Source organism: Pangasianodon hypophthalmus, chromosome 13 (genome assembly GCF_027358585.1).
Source record: "Pangasianodon hypophthalmus isolate fPanHyp1 chromosome 13, fPanHyp1.pri, whole genome shotgun sequence".
Classification (NCBI taxonomy): domain Eukaryota; kingdom Metazoa; phylum Chordata; class Actinopteri; order Siluriformes; family Pangasiidae; genus Pangasianodon; species Pangasianodon hypophthalmus.
The window spans coordinates 16643409-16663832 of NC_069722.1; the positions used below are offsets into that span (position 1 = coordinate 16643409).

The following is a 20424-nucleotide window of genomic DNA, read 5'->3' on the forward strand; positions in this document are numbered from 1 at the left end:
TTGAACCAAACCCTCTTGTGGCTCTGTCTGGAGTAGCTCCAGAAGAATTGTGTCTATCTGCAGCAGAATGCAAGGTTGTACTCATATGGTAATTTGAAGAAAAGAAAAAAAAAAGTCAATAAAAAGATAAGCCAAAAATGTTTTAATTTGACTTTTTTTCTTAAATATATTTTTACTTTTCACAATTCACTTTTTTAAAGAGTATACTTACATGAAGTATTCTAATGTGTACCATGTTAAAAGTGTATTTCTAGCATTCTTGTTTTTAACACATACATTGTAAAAATTTACAATATATTTGAACACAAGTATCTAACAAGCGTATTTCTTTAATTAAACTAAATTTTAACTAAAAGTATATTTCACAGTATATATGTGTAATATAATTACAATTTTATTTATTTTTATTTGTGGTATCTACTTTCAAAGTTTATTTGCAAACACTTGATCAAAGTATGAGATTAATATTATTTAGCATGTTTAAGGACATAAAATTGTAAGTATATTTACACATTTCAGTACATTTTGAAGAACATTTTGGGCTCTTAAAATTATATGTGTGATGCACGGCTAACTGCACACAGCTTGTGAGGAGAGGGGCTCAATGTGAAGCCCACAGCTGGAGTGAGGTCCAGCTGATCTTCAGAGACCCCTGGTGGTGGAGTGAAGCGGAAGTGCTGCATTAAGGAGGTGAAGAAGAGGAAGAGCTCCATCCTGGCCAGACTCTCTCCCAGACACACCCTGCGCCCTGAAAACAGAGAAGAAGCTTTGAAACTAATTGAATTTTAGAGCACCATGTTCACCAGACAAAAGCATTTCAAACTACCTGCAGAAAAAGGCATGAAGGCATCCTTCTTAACAAATCGGCCTTGCTCATCAAGGAAATGTGCTGGATTAAAGGTCTGTGGACTCTCCCATTGACTCTCATCCCTCAACACAGATGTCAGGAGAGGAACCACACAGGTACCCTGCAGAGAAAAGGAGCTTTATATGTCAATCTATATTGTCACCTTTCTATAATTGTGTTAGAAATCTGTAGTTTTAGCCCTAATTATAGCCTGTTAGCAGTTAACACTACTACCTTCCATTAATTATTATCATTAATTTCTACTTAACACCACAGATTGACCTTCTTGATGAAGAAGCCTTGGAATTTAACATCACAACTAGTGGTGTGGGAGAGATTCATGGGTACTATGTTAGCTAGTCTCTGAGTTTCATGGATCACTGCATCTGTGTAAGGCAAATTCTTTCTGTCCTCCACCAGTGGCTGACGACCTCCAATGACTCTGTCAATCTCTTCCTGGACATGATCTAGTACCAAGAAAAATTTTATCTTTACAGGAAAACAGAGTCATTTAAAACATTCAGTATTTATAAACAGAAACAAAAACTGTGCACAAAATAATGTCAAACATTCTGGTATAGTTGTTTACCTGCATTGCTCATCCAGTGGACAATGTTTGTGCAAGGTTAAACATTTGCTATTGGCTGTGAACTCTTACCCTGAACCTGAGGATACTTGGCCATTAACAGAAGGCACCAGCACAGTGTTGTGCTAGTCGTGTCAGTACCAGCAGCAAAAAGGTTGGCAACTGTTATAATGAGATTCTGTTCATGAAACAAAGTGTCTTCATCTCCAGCTTTCTGTCCAACAAAAACAACATGTATAATCATTAGCCAGTGTGAGAGTAATATGGTTATCACTTTCTGCCCACATGCTGAAACCTGCATTTGAGAGACAGTGGCAATGATTTATTCTATATTGCCTGAAAAAAGCTGGTTCATGCTTTCTGCAGTATGCAGCAAACTAAAGGGATCTCGTGTTTGTCGTAGCATTTGCAGTATTATACAGGCATCAGTCCACCAAGGGCTCATGTAAAAGTATCTAAAACAATCTGTGGGTTTAAAAAGTTTACACATGCTAAAGCAATGTGATTAATTTCTGTAAAAGTACAGTTTCAGAAAAGGTTGTTTCTTTTTTCTACATCACTATATTTCAGCCTCCAACATGTAATTTTAAAGTATTATAAATATCCTATTAGCTTCAAACATATTTATTTTCAGTACAAAAACATTCCAAACATTAGTTTTCCATCACAAAATTAAATGTTACAGAAAAGTGTTTGTATGCCAGTAAAGAAAGTAGCATATTACATAGGAATCCACTTTTCAGACAAAAAAACCATAATGAAGGCTACTGGGTTTTGCTGCAAAAATAAGAAGCAAGCGTGATAGTCAAAGTCTCCAGAAGAACTGTGGCTGGTTCTGCAAGATGCTCAGTAAAACTTATAGCTAATTTCCTTATAAAACTGCACAAACTGTACTGAGACTACTATTTTTTTTTAAAGTGAAGGATTGTCACACCAAATATTGACTTTGTTTCATTTATTACTGTTCACTGCTCTTTATAGTATTTTTTTAAAGTAGAAACATTTAGTTTCATTATTTTTGAAGGCATCTTTGCTCTACAGCATGTGCCTAAGACATTTGCACAGTAAACACCAAATTTGTGTGTTTTAGGTGAGCAGGCATGACAGCTATACATACATACATACATATATATATATATATGTATATATATATAGCTGTCATGCCTGCTCACCTAAAACACACAAATTTGGTCTCTGGATAATCTATGCACCCAGAAATTAAGGAAATTAAACACATTTTACATATTCAGAGGAAAGCTATACCTCTGCATTCTTTTTGCGTATAAGAAAAGAGTCAACCAAGCCTCTGGTTTCCTCAGGATTTAGTGTCTCCTCCAAATTGTTCACAAGCTCCTTTACTTGCTTTAGATTTTGTTCACAGTTTTTCATTGAGAGCTTCCAGTCCTTTATCCAGCAGCCAAGCCAGGGAAACATATTATATATCTACAAGAACATACAAATACATACCTTCATATTCAGAATTACTTTATGCCTCAAATATTAACCAGTTTATATGGGATCACAGTATATACAGAACATGCTTCTGGTATATATCTTTTTTAAAAATGTGCTGTAAAATGACTTTTATAATACTGATTGTTTAGATGAGCATGGTACCTGTATAGAAGGTGAGCCACTAAGCTTGATGTTCTCTTTGGCCCGATTAACCATTTCTTTGAACTGAGGGTCACTGTATTGAAACCTGCTTCCATACACAATGGCTGAGATGACATTGGAGGTGGCATAATTTAATGGCTGGGAAGTATCAAATGGTTTCCCTGTAAAGTAGTAAGCAACAATTAATATCCCAAACATTTCCTTTGTAGAAATGCATACTTGTGGTGCCTGCAGGCCCCTACACTCCTTGTGGCATCTCAACTTCAATTGAGAGTCCTGAAGCCAACTTTAACATGAAAATACCTCCAGAGTATCAGGACCTCAAGGAAGGTTTTTAGAAAGACCAAGGCTAAAAAGGCTCTGAGGCTGACAGAGGCTCTGGTACGAGGGTACATTTGTCCTTCCACCTCATCAGCATCGGCGGGCTTTTTCTTCATGGAAAAGAAAGGAAGAGGGCTCGAACCATGCATTGATTATCGTAGACTGAACCAGATCACTGTCAAGTACCACTATCCACTGCCCTTATTCCCATCACAGCCTTGCTTAAGAAAGGGCCCAAGAAACTACAGTGAAACTCCTCAAATGACCTAGCATTCCAAGGCCTCAAGCAAGCATTACATCCTGAAGTACCCAGATCCCTCCAAGCCCTTCATCATGGAAGTGGATGCTTAAGAGACTGGCGTAGAGGCAGTACTGTCACAAAGGTTTGGCGAGAAACCTAAGCTTCACTCAGTGGTATTCTTTTCCAAGAAGTTGTCCCTGGCTGAATGAAACTACAACATCACTGAGAACTCCTGGCAGTAAATCTAGCCTTGGATGAGGGGTATCACTGGCTGGAGGGGGGTCCAATATTGGTTCGTGATATACCATAAGAATATAAAAATACATCAAGATGGCCAAGAGACTCAATTCACAACAGGCAAGGTGGGCTTTGTACTTTTTGAGGTTCGAATTCACCCTCTCCTACTGTTCAGGGTCTGAGAACATGAAAGCTGAGTCCCTCTCATGTATATACCCAGCCCCTCCCAATATAAACACCAAAGAGCACATCTTGCCCCCAGCCTGTTTTTTGGGAACATTAATCTGGCAAAATTACAAAAGTTGTGTCACTGTCCAAATCCTTATTCACCTGACTGTACATGAAATAAATTACTTTGGACTTTTATGCAGCAATAGGACAAACAGCATTCCCCCATGGTGAAAAAATGAAATTCTAGGTTTATTTACTTAAAGAAAATAATTCTAAAAAAGTGAAATATTGACTACATTTTGACTGTAAATTAAAATAATTTTACCGTAATAAGATTTTACCTTGAAATTCTTCAAACACTTCCCTCAAATAATGTGTTTCTTCTATGATTTTCTCCTCACTCCCTTTTTTGCCCATCCCAAAGTCTCGAAGAGCGGTGAGGGAAAATCGTCTCATTTCTTTCCAGTTTTCACCATTGCTAAACAGAATTCCTGAAGTTGAAAGAGAAATTAAAAACAGAAAATCTGAAATTCTGAAGTTTATTGTTAATGGACAAAGAAGACTTTTTTATAAATCACTTTACACTTCTGAATGTTCTGGCTCAGATGATGACATATAGTCTTATTTGGCTGGGGTCTCCCTACCAGCAATTTCATGAGCATGAACAAAATATTAAATTTATTCACTGAATTTACACCTGTCCATCTTCAGAAAATATTCCCCAACACCCCACATTTGTGCTTCAAAGGTAAGGTTAATATTTGCTCTTTAATGCATGGAATTGTGGAATTGTGGCAAGATTCAAACTTTGTGGAAAGGGGTTCACTATACAAAAGATATCTGGCAAAGAGCCTGACGTCACCCAGTGTTTATTTGTTACATTTATATTCCAATACCTCTGATGCAGACACTATTTATGCCTTAAAAATTCTTACCTACCTGGGCAAAAAATGTATATTATTATTATGGTCTACAGTCACAGGAAAAAGTAAGTACACCCTCCTTAAATTCTATGTTTTTATTTATCAGGGCCTAAATAACACTTATGTGGTCCTCACCAACTTCTATAAACAAATAACCTCAGGTGACAACAAACAACACAACAGATTTTAACGTGCAGTCATTTTTTCCCAAAAAGTAAACCAACATTCCGAAACCAAGTGGGAAAAAAATAAGTACACACTTTCTATTTCCACAATCATTAAGATGGTAATTAGCAGCCAGGTGTTACTAATGAAATGCACAAGATTAGTTCAAATGTGAGTACTTCTATAAATGCAGAACTTTTGGCAGTTTGGTGTTCTGGAGCATTCAGGTGTGTCTACAGCATGCCAAGAAGAAAGGCCATCAGCCATGACCTCAGAGAAGCAATTGTTGGTGCTCATCAGTCTGGGAAGGGTTATAAGGCCATATCCAAACAACTTGAAATTGAAGGATTGTTTACAAATGGAGAACCTTCAAGACAGTTGCCAATCTTCCCAGGAGTGGGTGTCCCAGCAAATTCAGTCCAAGGTCAGATCATTTAATGCTCAGTGATAAAAAAAAAAATCAGCACATTAAATGTTTATGTTCATGAAATCACAATCATAAAAAGACTGAACATTACACCTTTTATGTAAGGGTGACTAGGGAAAAGAATATGGAGCATGACTGCATCTTGAACAAACCACAAAAGTTGGACATTGAACTGATGAGACCAAGGTGGATATGTTTGGTCATCATGCACAGCATCATGTTTGGCAAAAAACAAACAAACACAGTGTATCACCACAAACACCTCATACCAACCATCAAACATGGTGGTGGAGGGTTGTTGACCTGGGTTTTTTCCGCAGCCACAGGACCTGGGAAACCTGCAGTCATTGAAACAACGATGAACTTCATACCAGAATATTCTTGAGACAAATGTGAGCCCATATGTCCAGCAGCTAAGCTGGGCTGAAATTGAGTCTTGCAACAGGACAATGATCCCAAGCACACCAGCAAATCAACAGTTGAATGGCTAAAGAAGAAAAAACAAGGTGTTGGAATGGCCAAGTCAAAGTCCAGACCTCAAGTCCATTGAGATGCTGTGATGGGATCTTAAGAGAGGTGTGCATAAGTGAATGCCCTCAAACATCAATGAACTGATGCCATGTTCTAAAGAAGAGTGGGCCAGAATCTCTCCAAAAGGATATAAGAGACAGATAAACTCCTACAGAAAATGTTTACTTCAAGGTATTGTTGCTAAAGGTGGTTCTACATGTTACTGAATTACAGAGTATACTTATTTTTTCCCACCTGAATGTTGGTTTACTTTTCGGAAAAAAGACTACATACTGATATCTGTTGTGTTTTTTTTTATTGATGTTGTCACCTGAGGTTACTGGTGTGTTTATAGAAATTGGTGAGGACCACACAATTGTTATTTAGGCCCTGATAAATAAAAACATAGACATTAAAGAGGGTGTACTTTCATTTTCTCATGAATGTCTTTTCATAGAATTTTACAATTGTTTCAATGCAGCTAATAACGGTTTACATATTGTTACTTTGCTACATATATTCTGGCTTTAAATCTAATTTTAAAAAAATTCCCCTCCATTTCATTGTTTACATTTGTATACATTTGGCGCTTTACAGGACAGTAAAAGGAACATACCTGTATCATTAAAAAGGTAAATTATTTGTACCCCTGTACATGTTAAGGGAAAGTACCACTTTATATCCCAAGGTACAAATAGCCTACCTTCCCCATAGGTATAAAATGTAAGGGTACAAGTTTGATCCTACAAATAAAAGTATGTTTCCATTCCCATAAAGGCTACTGACAGAGTGACAAGAGATTGTACTTTTTTTAAGAGCGTGTAAAGGACATTGAGCTGCATTTTAAATGTACAGTATGGTAAGGTTTAGTATACATTAAGAGTATACTTTAAGGTGTTCTGTCTTAGATTTATTCTTTACTGGTAAGGTACTATCTACTTGGCTCTGCTGGATCTAACATTATGACTTTAGTATTGTCAATTCTGTACTGTTGTTTGAAAGAGTCTGTGGGTCTATGCTAATTAGTTCTCTCAGGTGTCTAATCAAGAGTAGCTGCAGTCTGTGTGGATCTGCAGCCATTACTGCGGGAAGTATTCTCTCGCATAGCCTCATGTCACCATAATCTCTGTCCCGGTGCTTGGCGCACTGGGATGAGCTACAATAATCTCCGAAATCTGAAATGTATACACTGGATTTCCCTCCCAGGTTCTTCTCTGGTTTGTAGCTCTGCCAAAATTGGACTGGTTAACACTAGATTGTTGACAAATAAATAATTTATTTTAAACAATTTCTTTATAGCCTGTGGTTTAGATCTCATCCTTGTGACTGAGACATGGTTTACTACCAGCATTTTAAGGTCTGCTGGTTGAACTTTATCCTACTGACAGTCATTTTCTCAGCTTACCTCGAATCACTGGTAGAGGTGGTGGTCTTGCTACAATTTTTGAAGAGTGTTTTTAAATGCCTATCGCTGCCTGTCGACAACTACTCAAGCTTTCAAGTACAAATATGCAGATTGTAACTGTCTAGCTCTCTGCTCTGTGCAGTCATATACAGACCTTTGAAGTTGAATATAGACTTTATTCAAGAATTCTCAGACTTTCTCTCTGCCCTTGTACCCAGCTCTGACAAAATTGTGATCTTGGCAATTTTAATATCCATAATTTCTGTCCTTCTGGTTGTTTTTACAACTTATTGATTCTTTTAATTTACACTCACTGAGCACTTTATTAGGAACACTATACTAATAAAAGGCATTCTATTGGATTTAGATCCGGTGACTGGGAAGGCTACTGAAGAACATTGAACTCATCAGCATGTTCATGAAACCAGTTTGAGATGACTTTTGCTTTGTGACATGGTGCATCATCATGCTGGAGGTAGACATTAGAAGATGGGAAAATTGAGTAATCAGCAAAAATACTCAAATAGGCTGTGGCATTCAAGCAATGATTGAATGGGCCCAAAGTGTGGCAAGAAAACATTCCCCACACCATTACACCACCTCCACTAGCCTGGACTGTAGACACAAGGCAGGTTGGGTCCATGGATTCATGCTGCTGGCACCAAATTCTGACCTATCTGTTTGCCTCAGCAGAAAATGATATTCATCACACCAGGCTTCGGTTTTCCAGTATTCAACTGTCCAGTTTTGGTGAGCCTGTGCCTACTGCAGCCTCAGCTTTCTGTTCTTGGCTGACAGAATTGGAACCTGATGTTGTCTTCTGCTGTAGTAGCCCATCCACCTCAAGGTTCAAGGTGTTGTGCATTCTGAGAGCATTCTATGCTTTTTACATACTATATTAGCCTCCCCAACAGAGTTTTTAGACTGATAGTCCTCTTAGTCCCTGACTTAGTGAACCGTTATGTGGATATATTTATTGATAGAGACTTCGAAGTATTTTTGTAAGTTGCTCTGGACAAGGGTGTCTGCCAAATGCCAAAATGTAAATGTGTAAATAGTCATTTAGAAGAAGAAGAAGAAATTGGGTTTTGATCTGGTGATATCTGGAATATGTAAACTGGGGCTGCTACCATGTCATAGCTAAAAAAAGAAAGGTCCACACTTAGGACATTACATTTGTACTTGTGTCAGAAAACCATCTCAAACTACGGTGACCAAAACCTAATTGTCTAACTTCATTATCCAGGGGAGGTTTCATATTTGCTTAAATACTTGGATCATATATGAATTCAAAGATACACCTACATTCCCATATATGGGCTTAAAGATACACCCACTCAGAGCTGTTCTTATTTTATCCGTGAATTATCCATAAATTGTCTGATGATTTTGTCTTAATGTGAACAGTGTTGCTGTAGGGTTTTCATCTTGCTTCACTTTTCACCTTGCTTTCTGAATTAACATTTGTGACAACAGCACAAATGAAATGAGCGCAAATGCATTCCTTCAATGACCCTTAAGAGAATACCCAACTAGTTTTACTAAAAAGATTGACACAAATAAATGACTAAGAGGAAGAAAATTAATGTCCTTAATTAAAATATTTAAATTGAAATCATTTACAATATAAGTAAGTCAAATTGAGTTTGTTCGGTGAAAAACAGTGTTGACTCTTACCATGTCCTTTGCTTATGTCAAAGAAAATGGGACTGATATCTCTGTTTCCAAATTCCTCTGCATAGTTTACAAGTGCTTGTTTGATGGTTTGATATCCTGCCAAGACAACCACTTTCTTAGACCCAAGATACACAGTGAATATTGATCCATATTTTTTTGACATCTGTAAATGAAACAAAAAGTAAAAGTTAATTTGAGTGGTGAAGGTTTTTGGATCTAGATATTTGATATTTGTTGAGTCTTTTTAGCTAGGACAGTTAGCATTCTTTTTCATGCACATTCAGCTGCTCAGCGCTGTTGCATGAGCAGCAGTTTGAAAAAAATACCACTAAGCATCAGCAGGTCTATAATAATAAAAAATTCTATTACACCCCTGCTAACCTCCAGAGGTTAATCAACTGCATACCACATGTCGAAGTGACATATGATACAGTATTTGCTATAAACGCTAAACTCAAAACAAATCTTGGGATTGGCAAGATTTCAGTGAGGCATACAAGAGCCTTGTATACACTACAACAAGAAAGTAAACTGGAAGTGGTGAGCAAGAGGCTATGATATTAATCAGGTGAGGGTCACCTCTTTTGGTGAGGAGATGTATTTCATTTTCATTTCATTTAATTCAATTCAATTCAATTCAATTTTATTTGTATAGCGCTTTTAACAATGGACATTGTCACAAAGCAGCTTTACAGAAATATATAAAATCAAGATATAAGTTTTAAATGTAAAATTTATTCATTTAAGAGGCGACAGTGGCAAAGAAAAACTCCCTGAGGCAATATGAGGAAGAAACCTTGAGAGGAACCAGACTCAGAAGGGAACCCATCCTCATCTGAGTGACAATGGACAGTGTAACAAATAATTCTATAATTCTAATAATTCTATAACTGTGTACTACATGGTCAAATGTGCAATTGTGTAACCAGGAAATTCATCATAGTTTTCACATGAAGTCTATTTTGTTATCAAACTGAAGTTATCAAACTGTTCACTGATAGAGACTTGAGTGCAAAACTGTTCGTGGCAATTGCAGTCCTAAAGCTATCATAGAAATTGCAGTCCAAAGCCATCTTCATGGTTTCTAAGTGGTACCATCCACATAATCTCATGTACAGTACTGTGCAATAGGAACCCTATTTTTTTAGTACAAACTTTGTTATAGATTTTTATTTTATGACTTCTACATTATTGATTCAGTACAAAAACATTTTAGATTTCCAAACATTAGTTTTCCAGCACAAAATTAAATGTTACAGAAAAATGTTTGTATGTCAGTAAAGAAAGCAGCAAATTACATAAGAGACCACTTTTTGGACAAAAATACATGTGGCTGCTGGGTTTTGCTGCAAAAATAAGAAAAAAGTGTGACAGTAGAGTCTCCAGAAGAACTGTGGCTGGTTCTGCAAGATGCTCAGCTAAAAAAACCTACACCTAATTTCCTTATAAAACTGCACAAATTGTGCCTGAGACTACTATTTTTTTTTCTTAAAAGCGAAGGATCGTCACACCAAATATGGCAAATATTCCAAACAATAAATACAGGTGGATTGAACCAGCAGATAAAGCATGTCTTATTACTGCCAGTCTACTTATATGTGTTTCTTTGTGCTTTCAGTATCTGCCATAACCGTAGAGAGAGAGAGAGAGAGAGAGAGAAAGAAAGAAAAGAAAAGAAAGAAAGAAAGAAAGAGGCATAGCTGGCGGAGCTTGCAACTCACACACGCACACACAAACACGCATGCCCACACGGAGCATGAACTTGAACATTGAACTTGAATGGGGTGAAAGTCGCAAGCTAGTGATGGTCCCACAGCAGCTGCATGTGGAAGGCCAGAGGAAGAGTAGGCCCTATGTCTACTCCCCTTGCTGTGGGGGGAAGCCCAGCTCACCACACAGCAGGTACCACTGCATGTGCAGTTGGAGTACCAGACTGTGAAGTGGCAGTGAGTATACAAGGGAATACATGTCAGGCCTTGGCGGACTTGGGGTATAACCATAATTCAATGCAGGGCATTCGGTAATGCACGATTGGTGAAGGTTCGGTGCGCATGGGGATGTTCATGAGTATCCGCTGGTGCCAGTCATTAAATTCTAGGGATAAAAATGTAAAGTAGAGGTGGTGGTTAGTCCTCACCTCACCAATCCACTCATCAACATCAGCTCCGTGTCAGGGGTATATGGAGTGTGGGGAGGGCTCTGCCCCTCCATCCTTTGCAGGGATTCTCCACAAGGATTTCCCCTGAGGCATGCCTTCAACCGAGTGAAAGTAATTGATAGTCAGCAAATTCAGCCTAATGTTGCACTATCCCACCTGTATTTTTTTTAGTTATTAAGGATAGGTTATATTGAGTGACGCCGGACACTCAAACCAAGGAAGAGATGACCCAATTGTTGGTATCAAAAACCCATAGGGAACTGCTGTTCCATGTGACTCATCATAATCCCATGACTGGGCATTTGAGACAAGATGAAACACTAAACTGTCTCATGGCCAATTTCTCCTGGCCAGGAATTCACGGCAATGTTCACAAATGTCAGTGGGTGAATCCACCAGCCACCCCAAAAGCTCCATTCTGACCCCTTCCATAGATCCCCTTCTAAGGAATCAAAGTGGACCTCATTAGGCCATTAGACTGCACAAGGGCAACACTTTATGCTAGTTTTATTGGACTACGCAACGCGATACCCGGAAGCCATGGCTCTTTGCAACATCTCATCACGTAGTGTTGCAGAGGCACTCTTCTGAGTTATCTCCCGGGTCGGAGTCCCGAAAGAGATCCTGACTGACCAGGGCACTATGTTTTTGTCACAGACACTAAGCAAGCTTTATGAATTATCAGTCTGCAAACAGATGGGCATAAATGGCTCAAACCCCTGTTATTTGCAGTACAAGAGGTCCTGCAAGCCTCCACAGAGTTCTCCCAATTTGTATGGGTGCAAGCCCTGCAGTGTCTTAGACATCATTAGAGAAAATTGGGAGGAGGGACCTTCAATCAGTAAAAACGAAATTCATTATATTTTGGACCTGAGAGCAAAATTCCACACCTTGGGACACCTAACACAGGATAATTTGCATCAGGTCCAAGACTGTATAACAGGGTAGTCAGCTACAGGAATTCACCGCACCGGGAGGTTAAGTGCTCATACTACTTCCCACGTCAAGCTCTAAATTACTCATGAAGTGGCAAGGGTCCTTTGAGGTCACACAACAAGTTTGAAAAGTTGACTATGAGGTCAGGAGAATGGAGGCAATGCACCGAAAATATACCACTTTAGTGTCCTTAAAACATGATGGGAGTTGTTTCTGGTGGCTCTGGCGATGGTGGTTCCGGACAGAGAGAAACTGGGCCTGGTGTCTTTAAAAACCTTGGCTTATTTTTGAGCTGAGTTTTCAGGAAGGGCGCTGAAAAGCACAGTCAAAAAGCTCGCTGAAATTATGCCTGCCCCCCAAGTTTTCCTTTTCCCACCCACACATGCCACGGTTTTGCAACATTATACATACACATTACAAATTACAAGACAGCTAAAAAGACCTTTTTTGCACCCTGACTTTTGAATTAAAATCTTGGGCACTGGTCTGTCCTCTTGTTTAATTTTCAGTCTCTACTTATAAGTATGAACATCAAAAACTATTTCATGCCAAAACGCAGCTAAGCTGCTAGTTGAAGAAGGAAGTGACAGCTAGCTTGTTAGACTTATAAACACCAAATTTCAGAACTAAATGCAAATAATCAAAATAACTTTACACTTAGAGTTTATTTACAATATTTACAAATTACACTCCTACTGCAAGCCCCAAACAATTGCATTGTTAAACAAATGTATATGTTATGTTTGACATGATAAGTCATGTTCATTCAATGATTGGTAACAGGATTCCGCACCTTTAGTCAAGTAGATCTTTATTGTCATCACAGCCATATACGGTGTGCAATACACAGTGAGATAACATTTCTCCTGGACCCACAGGACATAAATAAAGTGCAACAGGAATAGGAAGCATGCAGGGAGGTGGTATGGGAAACAGTCAGGGTGCATACAAAGACGGGCAGCAGAGCATAAATAGTCCAATCACAAAAAAGAACATTTAACATGACTAAGACATTACAGTAAACACAGGGACCAAAGCTGCAACTAGGATGAATTTAGTAAAAAAATTGTCAGTGTAGTAATGCTTGCAAAAAAAAAAACCTGAGATGAATGATGTTTAATGTGACAATGCAGTACGTCAGTGTAGTAATTAAAGTAAGTGATATGCCTCATTATTGATTTAAAGTGTCTGTGCAGTAGGGTGGAAGGAGTTACTTGGATCCCAGTGTGATGTTTGTACGGGCAGCACAGTGTGCAGGAGTCTTACAGCCTGGGGGAAGAAGCTGTTACCCAGTCTAGCAGTCCTTGCGTGGATGCTGCACAGTCTTCTGCCAGATGGTGGAGGGGCGAATAGATTGTGGGAGAGGTGGGAGAGGGATTGACCACAATTCTGGAGGCCTTGCAGGTGCTTCATGAGTGGGAAATATCCTGAACAGGGGGTAGAGATGCACAAATGATGTGTTCAGCTGTTCACAATGGGACTTGAGATCACAGATGTTGCACTTCTTCAGGCACTGGATTAAGTGCAGACGCTGCTGTGTTGTCTTGGCCAGGGAGCTGGATTTGGTTGTCCAGGTGAGGTCTTCTGCGATGTGAACGCCAAGGAACTTGGTGCTCATTACTCTCTCTAATGTGGAGCCATTTATGCAAAGGGGGGAGAGATCAGCTCAGGACTTCTGAAGTCAACAATCATCTTTTTTGTCAACATTCAGAGACAGATTGTTGTTCCCTTTCGATACTACACTCGTACTGCGTCGCTAGACACTATGGGGAAAACTCCTTTTTCTCCGATGATTGAAGCCTTTACAATCACGCAGTGAAATTGCATGGCCATTGGTTCGCGCCATGCAATAAAGCGAACCAATGGCTCGGCAGCGTAACTGCACGCCCCTAGGAAGCCCGCCAGGATGGGCGGAGCCATCTGGCTATATAAACGGGCATAGCGCCATAGGCTCTCAGATCAATTCTCCTTCGGCAACGAGGATCATCTGTCCGCTGAGCTACGAGAATGAAGCTGCTCGCCGTCAACACGCCTTGCTGTGGACAAGAGCTACTTGCCTGCGCCATCCCGCTGTTCCCGCCGAGCTTCAAGCCGCCGTTCGGCATCCGGCGCAGATACCGGCTCGTCCCCTGCCGCCATCCAGCGAGCTAAAAAAAGAGCTTAAGAGCTAAAAGAGCCTTTTTTCCTCTAAAAGAGCAAGCAGCGTTGATATAATGCAGTGCCATCATTGCAGCTTGTGCAGCTCTGCTCTGCACGCTGAAGACGGCCACTCAGAGTGTGTTTCCTGCCTGGGCATAGCCCATGCGGAAGCCGCTCTGACGGAGATGGAATGATCGCACTGAGTGAGCATGAGTCTCTCTTCTCTGCGTGATTTGATTGCTTTCTTTTCTTGAAGCGACCCTGCCCCTCACGCCACTCAGAGCCTTCTGGATGAATGGTTCCTGCCGGGGCACCGTCAGGCTCCTCGTCAGCAAGCCGCGCCTTTTTTTCCAGAGGTCCATGACGAGCTCACGAAGTCATGGCACGCTCCATATTCAGCTCGCCTTCGCACGTCCGTTTCATCCGCGTTCTCCACAGTCGACGGCGCGGACGAAAAGGGCTATGAGAGGCTGCCTCCGCTGGATGAGTCAGTGGCCGCACACCTCTGCCCACCCACTGCCATCGGATGGAGAGCGAAGGTCGCTCACCCCTCTAAGCCGTGCAGGACGACATCTGCCCTTGCTGGACGAGCGTACTCCTCTGCTGGGCAGGCAGCCTCAGCTCTGCACTCCATGGCCATGCTCCAGGTCTTTCAGGCCAAACTCCTCCAAATTATGGACGAGTCGGGGCCCGATCCTACGGCTTTTAAGGAACTACACAGTGCTACGGACCTGGCCCTTCGAGCTACGAAGCCGACGGCTCAGGCTATAGGGAGGTCTATGGCCAATTTAGTGGTGTTGGAGCGCCACTTATGGCTGAACCTGACGGAGATTAAAGAGGCGGACAAGATTCCCTTTCTGGATTCTCCGGTTTCTCCCTTGGGGCTGTTTGGACCCACTGTCGAAGGGTTTGCAGAGCACTTTAGTGCCGCACAGAAGTCGTCCCAGGCATTGCGACACTTCCTGCTAAAGCGCTCAAGCTCTGCGAGCGCCACCAGTCGCCCCAAGCCTGCTCCAGCGGAGCATCCGGCTAGACCCGCTCCTGCGCCTGCCCATCCTATCCAAAAGCCTGAGCCTCTGCAGCACTCCCGCTCGGCCAGACGCCACTCATTTTTGAGACGCCAAGGACCCCGGCCTAAGCTGACGCTGGATCCTGCGCCTCGGCCGTCATCCTGATCTGCCAGACAGGAAGAGGAGGGGGCAAAGTCCCGCCATCGCCAGACCACCCCCTAAATGATCTCTGTTATGCCCCCAAGCACCCCGTTCTGTTCTGGGTACCAGTGGCAGTGTGTTTGTAAACGCTGTTGTGGACACTGGGCCTGTTCTGAAAGTGCCTACACAAGAAGCTGTTGTTGTAACAACAAAAATAAAACACAAACATTTTCAGACAGAGAGCAAAATTCCTCTTCCACTTATAACGAGTGTCTCGCCACACGGGCAGAGGCCTGGCAGGCCATCCCCGGAGTGTCAGATTGGGTTTTGGGGATTATAAAGCGAGGTTACTCACTCCAGTTTGCTCGAAGACCCCCGCAATTCAGCGGTGTGGTTCCCACCTTAGTACAGGCCAAGGACGCTCACGTCCTACGCACCGAGGTGATAGCCCTACTGGCGAAGGGTGCCATAGAAATGGTTCCGCCAGCGCAGAGCAAGTCAGGATTTTACAGCCGCTACTTCCTCGTCCCCAAAAAGGATGGCGGCCTTCGGCCCAGTCAGAGGCCGAGCTAGTGTCCCACAGATCCCTCCTCCTCAGCCACTTGGAGTGCCTAGGACTCAGGGTCAATTTTGCCAAGAGCTCACTGTCCCCCAGCCAACGAACTTCGTTCCTGGGGGCAGTTTTCGACTCAGTCCACATGAGGGCTGCAGTCGCACCAGAACGTGTGCTAGTCACACAGCAGCTCGCGGCCTCCTTCAAAATTGGAGCCCTTCGCCCCCTAAAGATGTTTCAAAGGATGGTCGGTCGCAGAAGGTTGACTACACATCAACTGCCTCGAGATGGAGGCACTATGTCGAGCCCTTCAGACCTTCTTGCCGGACCTGAAAGGGCACCACATGCTAGTCCGCTCTGACAGCATGACAGTGGTTGCCTATACAGTATAAATCGCCAAGACGGGCTCTCCTCAAAACGCCTTTTCGAGATGGTAAAACGCCTCTTGGAGTGGGCACATCTCAACCTGCGGTCGTTGAGGGCAGCACATGTCCCTGGCGTGCTGAACCAAGGAGCAGACATGTGTTCTTGGAGCAACGTCCATTCAGAGGAGTGGATGCTCCAACCGCAGATGGTTCAGAAAATCTGGGAGGTCTTTGGCAAGGCAGAGGTCGACCTCTTCACCTCAAAAGACAACTCTCACTGCCCAATTTATTTTTCAAAGAGCGAGGATGCGTTGACCCACGACTGGCCCAACCTCCTCCTGTATGCTTTCCCCCTGATTGCTCTGATCCCTCAGGTAGTCAGACGAATCAGGGACCACAAACACAGAGTCCTCCTAGTGGCCCCGCTCTGGAGAAACCAACTTTGGTTCTCGGAGCTATCTCAGCTGCTTACGGTAGCCCCGTGGCCCATTCCCCTGAGGCGGGACCTCCTCTCTCAGGCGAACAGGACAAACCGAGTTGTGGGCGTTGCACCTTTGGGCTCTCAACGGGAATCAGTGGATCTCCCTGAAAGTGTCCTAAACACTATTTCACAGGCTCTATGCCTCTATGCCCTTAAATGGTCAGTCTTCTCTGCCTGGTGCGCAACCCGCGGCAGAGACCCTATTTCCTGCGACATACCAGTGATATTGTTCTTTTCTACAAGAGCTGTTGGACAAGGGCTGCTCCGCTTCCATGCTCAAGGTTTATGTGGCAGCTATAGCAGCTTCCCATGCTCCTATAGCAGGACAGTCTGTGGGCCAGAACAACCTAGTTGTTCGTTTCCTGAGGGGTTCCAGGAGGCTCAATCCGCCCCGGCCCCTACCGTCCCTGCGTGGGACCTACCCACAGTCCTGAGGGCCCTCAAGGGGTCCCCTTTCGAGCCACTACAATCTGTGAACCTAAAAACCCTATCATTAAAGACCGCCCTGCTACTGGCGTTAGCATCGGTCAAACGAGTAGGTGATTTACAGGTGCTCTCGGTGAGCCCTGCCTGCCTCGAGTTTGGGCCTAACGACTCCAAGGTCATCCTAAAGCCGAGGCATGGTTACGTTCCTAAGGTGCTCTACACCCCGTTTAGAGCATAGATTATCTCTGTCTTGGCGCTTCCTCCATCGGAGGAAGACCCAGAGTTGAACCTTCTCTGCCCTGTCAGGGTGCTGGGAATTTACATTGAGCGTTCCGCTACATTTAGGCAGTTGGAACAACTCTTTGTGTGCTTTGGCGGCAGCACCAAGGGGTCTCCGGTCACAACGCAGAGAATTTCTCAATGGCTAGTTGACGCTTTTGCGCTAGCATACTCCTCCCTGGGCCTCCAAAGGAGTGAGAGCCCATTCCACTCAGGGTGTGGCCTCGTCTTGGGCATGGTCTAGTGGGGTGTCCATGGCAGACATTTGTGCGGCGGCCAGCGTTCACGTCGGGCCTCGCCGTCCACGTTCGCCAGGTTCTACAACCTGAACGTTCTGGCCTTGCAGGCTCGGAGCCTTTCTGCATGAAGGACACGCGCCTGTTATGACAGGCGTATTCCTCATGCTTTCTTGGCCCTTTTAAAAAGTGCTGAGACAACACAGGATTATTTTGGAACGGTTATTTTGTCTTTGGTGAGTTCAGCCCCCCTGCCTCCTGTGGGGTTCACCCTTCTTTACTGGGCCCTCTGAGCCTGATTGCTGAAGGCCGGTTCGTGCCTATCGTTCCACTTTCACAACTCAGAGTCGTCGCTTCAGTCGATTTGACCTGAGATCCTATGGCGCTATGCCCGTTTATATAGCCAGATGGCTCCGCCCATCCTGGCGGGCTTCCTTGCCACAGGCGCATGCAGTTACGCTGCCGAGCCATTGGTTTGCTTTATTGCACTGCACAAACCAATGGCCGTGCAGTTTCACTGCGTGATTGTAAAGGCTTCAGTCATCGGAGAAAGTGAGTTTTCCCCATAGTGTCTAGCGACACAGTACTCGTTCCCGTATCTCAGGGAACCGAGGATACTTTAGTAACCGAGTACGTTCTTTCACCAGCCCGTGAGCCTATCCAATCATCATAAGGAGAAGCCGTACATCCATTCGGGACAAAAGAAGAGCTCATTGTCCAATAAACAATGAGAGGAGTTTTATTTTCTGTGCAAAACGCATCCGTCCACAGTCCCATTTACTATCAGTGAGGATGCCCAGGTGGGATGAAATGTAAAAAGCCTGTCCCATTAAAACACAAAAACACAAAGAGACGCATAATCTTCACTGTTTGTCAATCAGCACTGTTGGGGGCTTCAAAGGATATTTTTATACAGGCTGCGCTCCAAATAGAGTTTGAGCTTAATGAGCATAGTGCGATATTGCAGTGAGACATTTGATAATTTGATTTGCTAAAATATGAAATACATATGAATTAAGATTGTTGAATAATATAGACACTTTGGTAGACATTTCATTGCTGCATTGTAATGAAATTTTAAGGGGAAGTTGGGCTTGCTGTGTAGTCTTAAAGCAATCACTTTAATCACTTTGTAGGCATTTATGTATAAAGTCACCATGGTCTGCTTTAGAAAAGTAAAGAAGTAGTTCAGAAAATCTTTACTTTTACTCAAGTATTGCTGTTGGGCACACTGACAAGCATGCAAATATCTAACTACATCTTTACATAGATATACGCAAGTTTTGTTAAAGGACATGAAAGTTTCTACCAAAAGCTTTACATATTACAATTAAAATATCAAAGGCTACAAATATAAAAGCTGCTCTACACATCTAAACATAATTTAATAGTTAATGAAATTCTACACATATGTCCAATACATTACAATGCCAAGCATGTCTTGTAATGTAAGATGTATGCTCTAAGCAAAGTTCTCATCTTAGACCACACAGAATCAGAATTCAATGTCTGCCACAAACAATTTGTTTAAAATGAAACAATAATTATCTAGTACAAGTATACAAATTGACTACAACAACAATCAAGACACTCACTTCACATAGAGTCAGGTAGGGTCTTTTGAGGTTCAGCTGCAGCATGTTTCCCAGGATAGGCAGTGGTTTAGGACCCGGAGGCTCCTTGTTTTCTTCCTGAGAGCTGGCATCAGAAGAAAGTAGATAAACAATCAACAGCAACATCATCACAAGACCAAGCAATATGCCTGTACTTGTAGGTTGCAGGAGAAGCTCTTCCCAAAAAGCCATTGCTAAAGGGGTAACCTGAGTCAAATGTGTTTTGCTTAAAACAAATAGAAAGCAGCACACTGCCAAAAACAGACTGCTCAGGTTGCAAGACCGGTAGCAACTTAAAAACAGTTGGCTCAGAGTGGTCAATGAACAGGGGTGGAGCTGTTCTAAAATAAAAGCCACAGGAGAACGTGTTTGAGAAACACAAAAATATTTGTGCAGCTCATTTTATTTATTTGTTTTATTTATTTGTGCAATTCATTTTATTTTTGTGAATCACTGACTACTTATTTGCAGATCTCATTTTATTTTTGTTGAACTTGTGTTATTTATTTGCAAATGATGCAACAAATATACTCCGATAGGAAACCTTGCAAAACTTTATTAACTAGCTGGATACAAATTATCCTATTCTTACAGATTGTGGTCTGAGAATATTCGTATACCAAAATATAAGTAGTGTCTTTTTCTATTAACATAAATCTGGTGCATCTGCACATTTGAAAGTATCACTATCTATATAAGTAGGTGTAACCCTGCACTCTGACTGTTCATTTTCTATGTGCATTTGTTATAAGGAACAGTAATTTCAGCAGCAAGGAGACACAACAAGTGACATGACAGTTATTTTCTCATCTTCATTCAAATTAGGTCTGCTGTGGTAAAGTGACAAATTCAAATGCTTGGTTTGAGTGATTTCTAAGAACAATCATATGGTGTGTGCAGTACTACATTTTTTTCATTTCCTATCTGAAATTGGTCCTATGTATTTTGTTACTCAAAAAA

The 20424-nt window shown here is 42.1% G+C and overlaps 1 protein-coding gene across 1 annotated transcript; it reads right to left on the reverse strand.

The window, feature by feature from the left end:
• Positions 1-127: 127 nt before the first annotated feature.
• Positions 128-19761, reverse strand: LOC113528041 (cytochrome P450 2K1). The gene is made up of 9 exons (XM_026916293.3): positions 19447-19761; positions 9128-9290; positions 4362-4511; positions 3051-3211; positions 2697-2876; positions 1506-1647; positions 1130-1314; positions 827-968; positions 128-748 (listed from the first exon to the last, which is right to left on the reverse strand). The coding sequence occupies exons 1-9, from the start codon at positions 19654-19656 to the stop codon at positions 552-554; spliced, it is 1530 nt and encodes a 509-aa protein (XP_026772094.3). The 5' UTR covers positions 19657-19761; the 3' UTR covers positions 128-551.
• Positions 19762-20424: the final 663 nt, after the last annotated feature.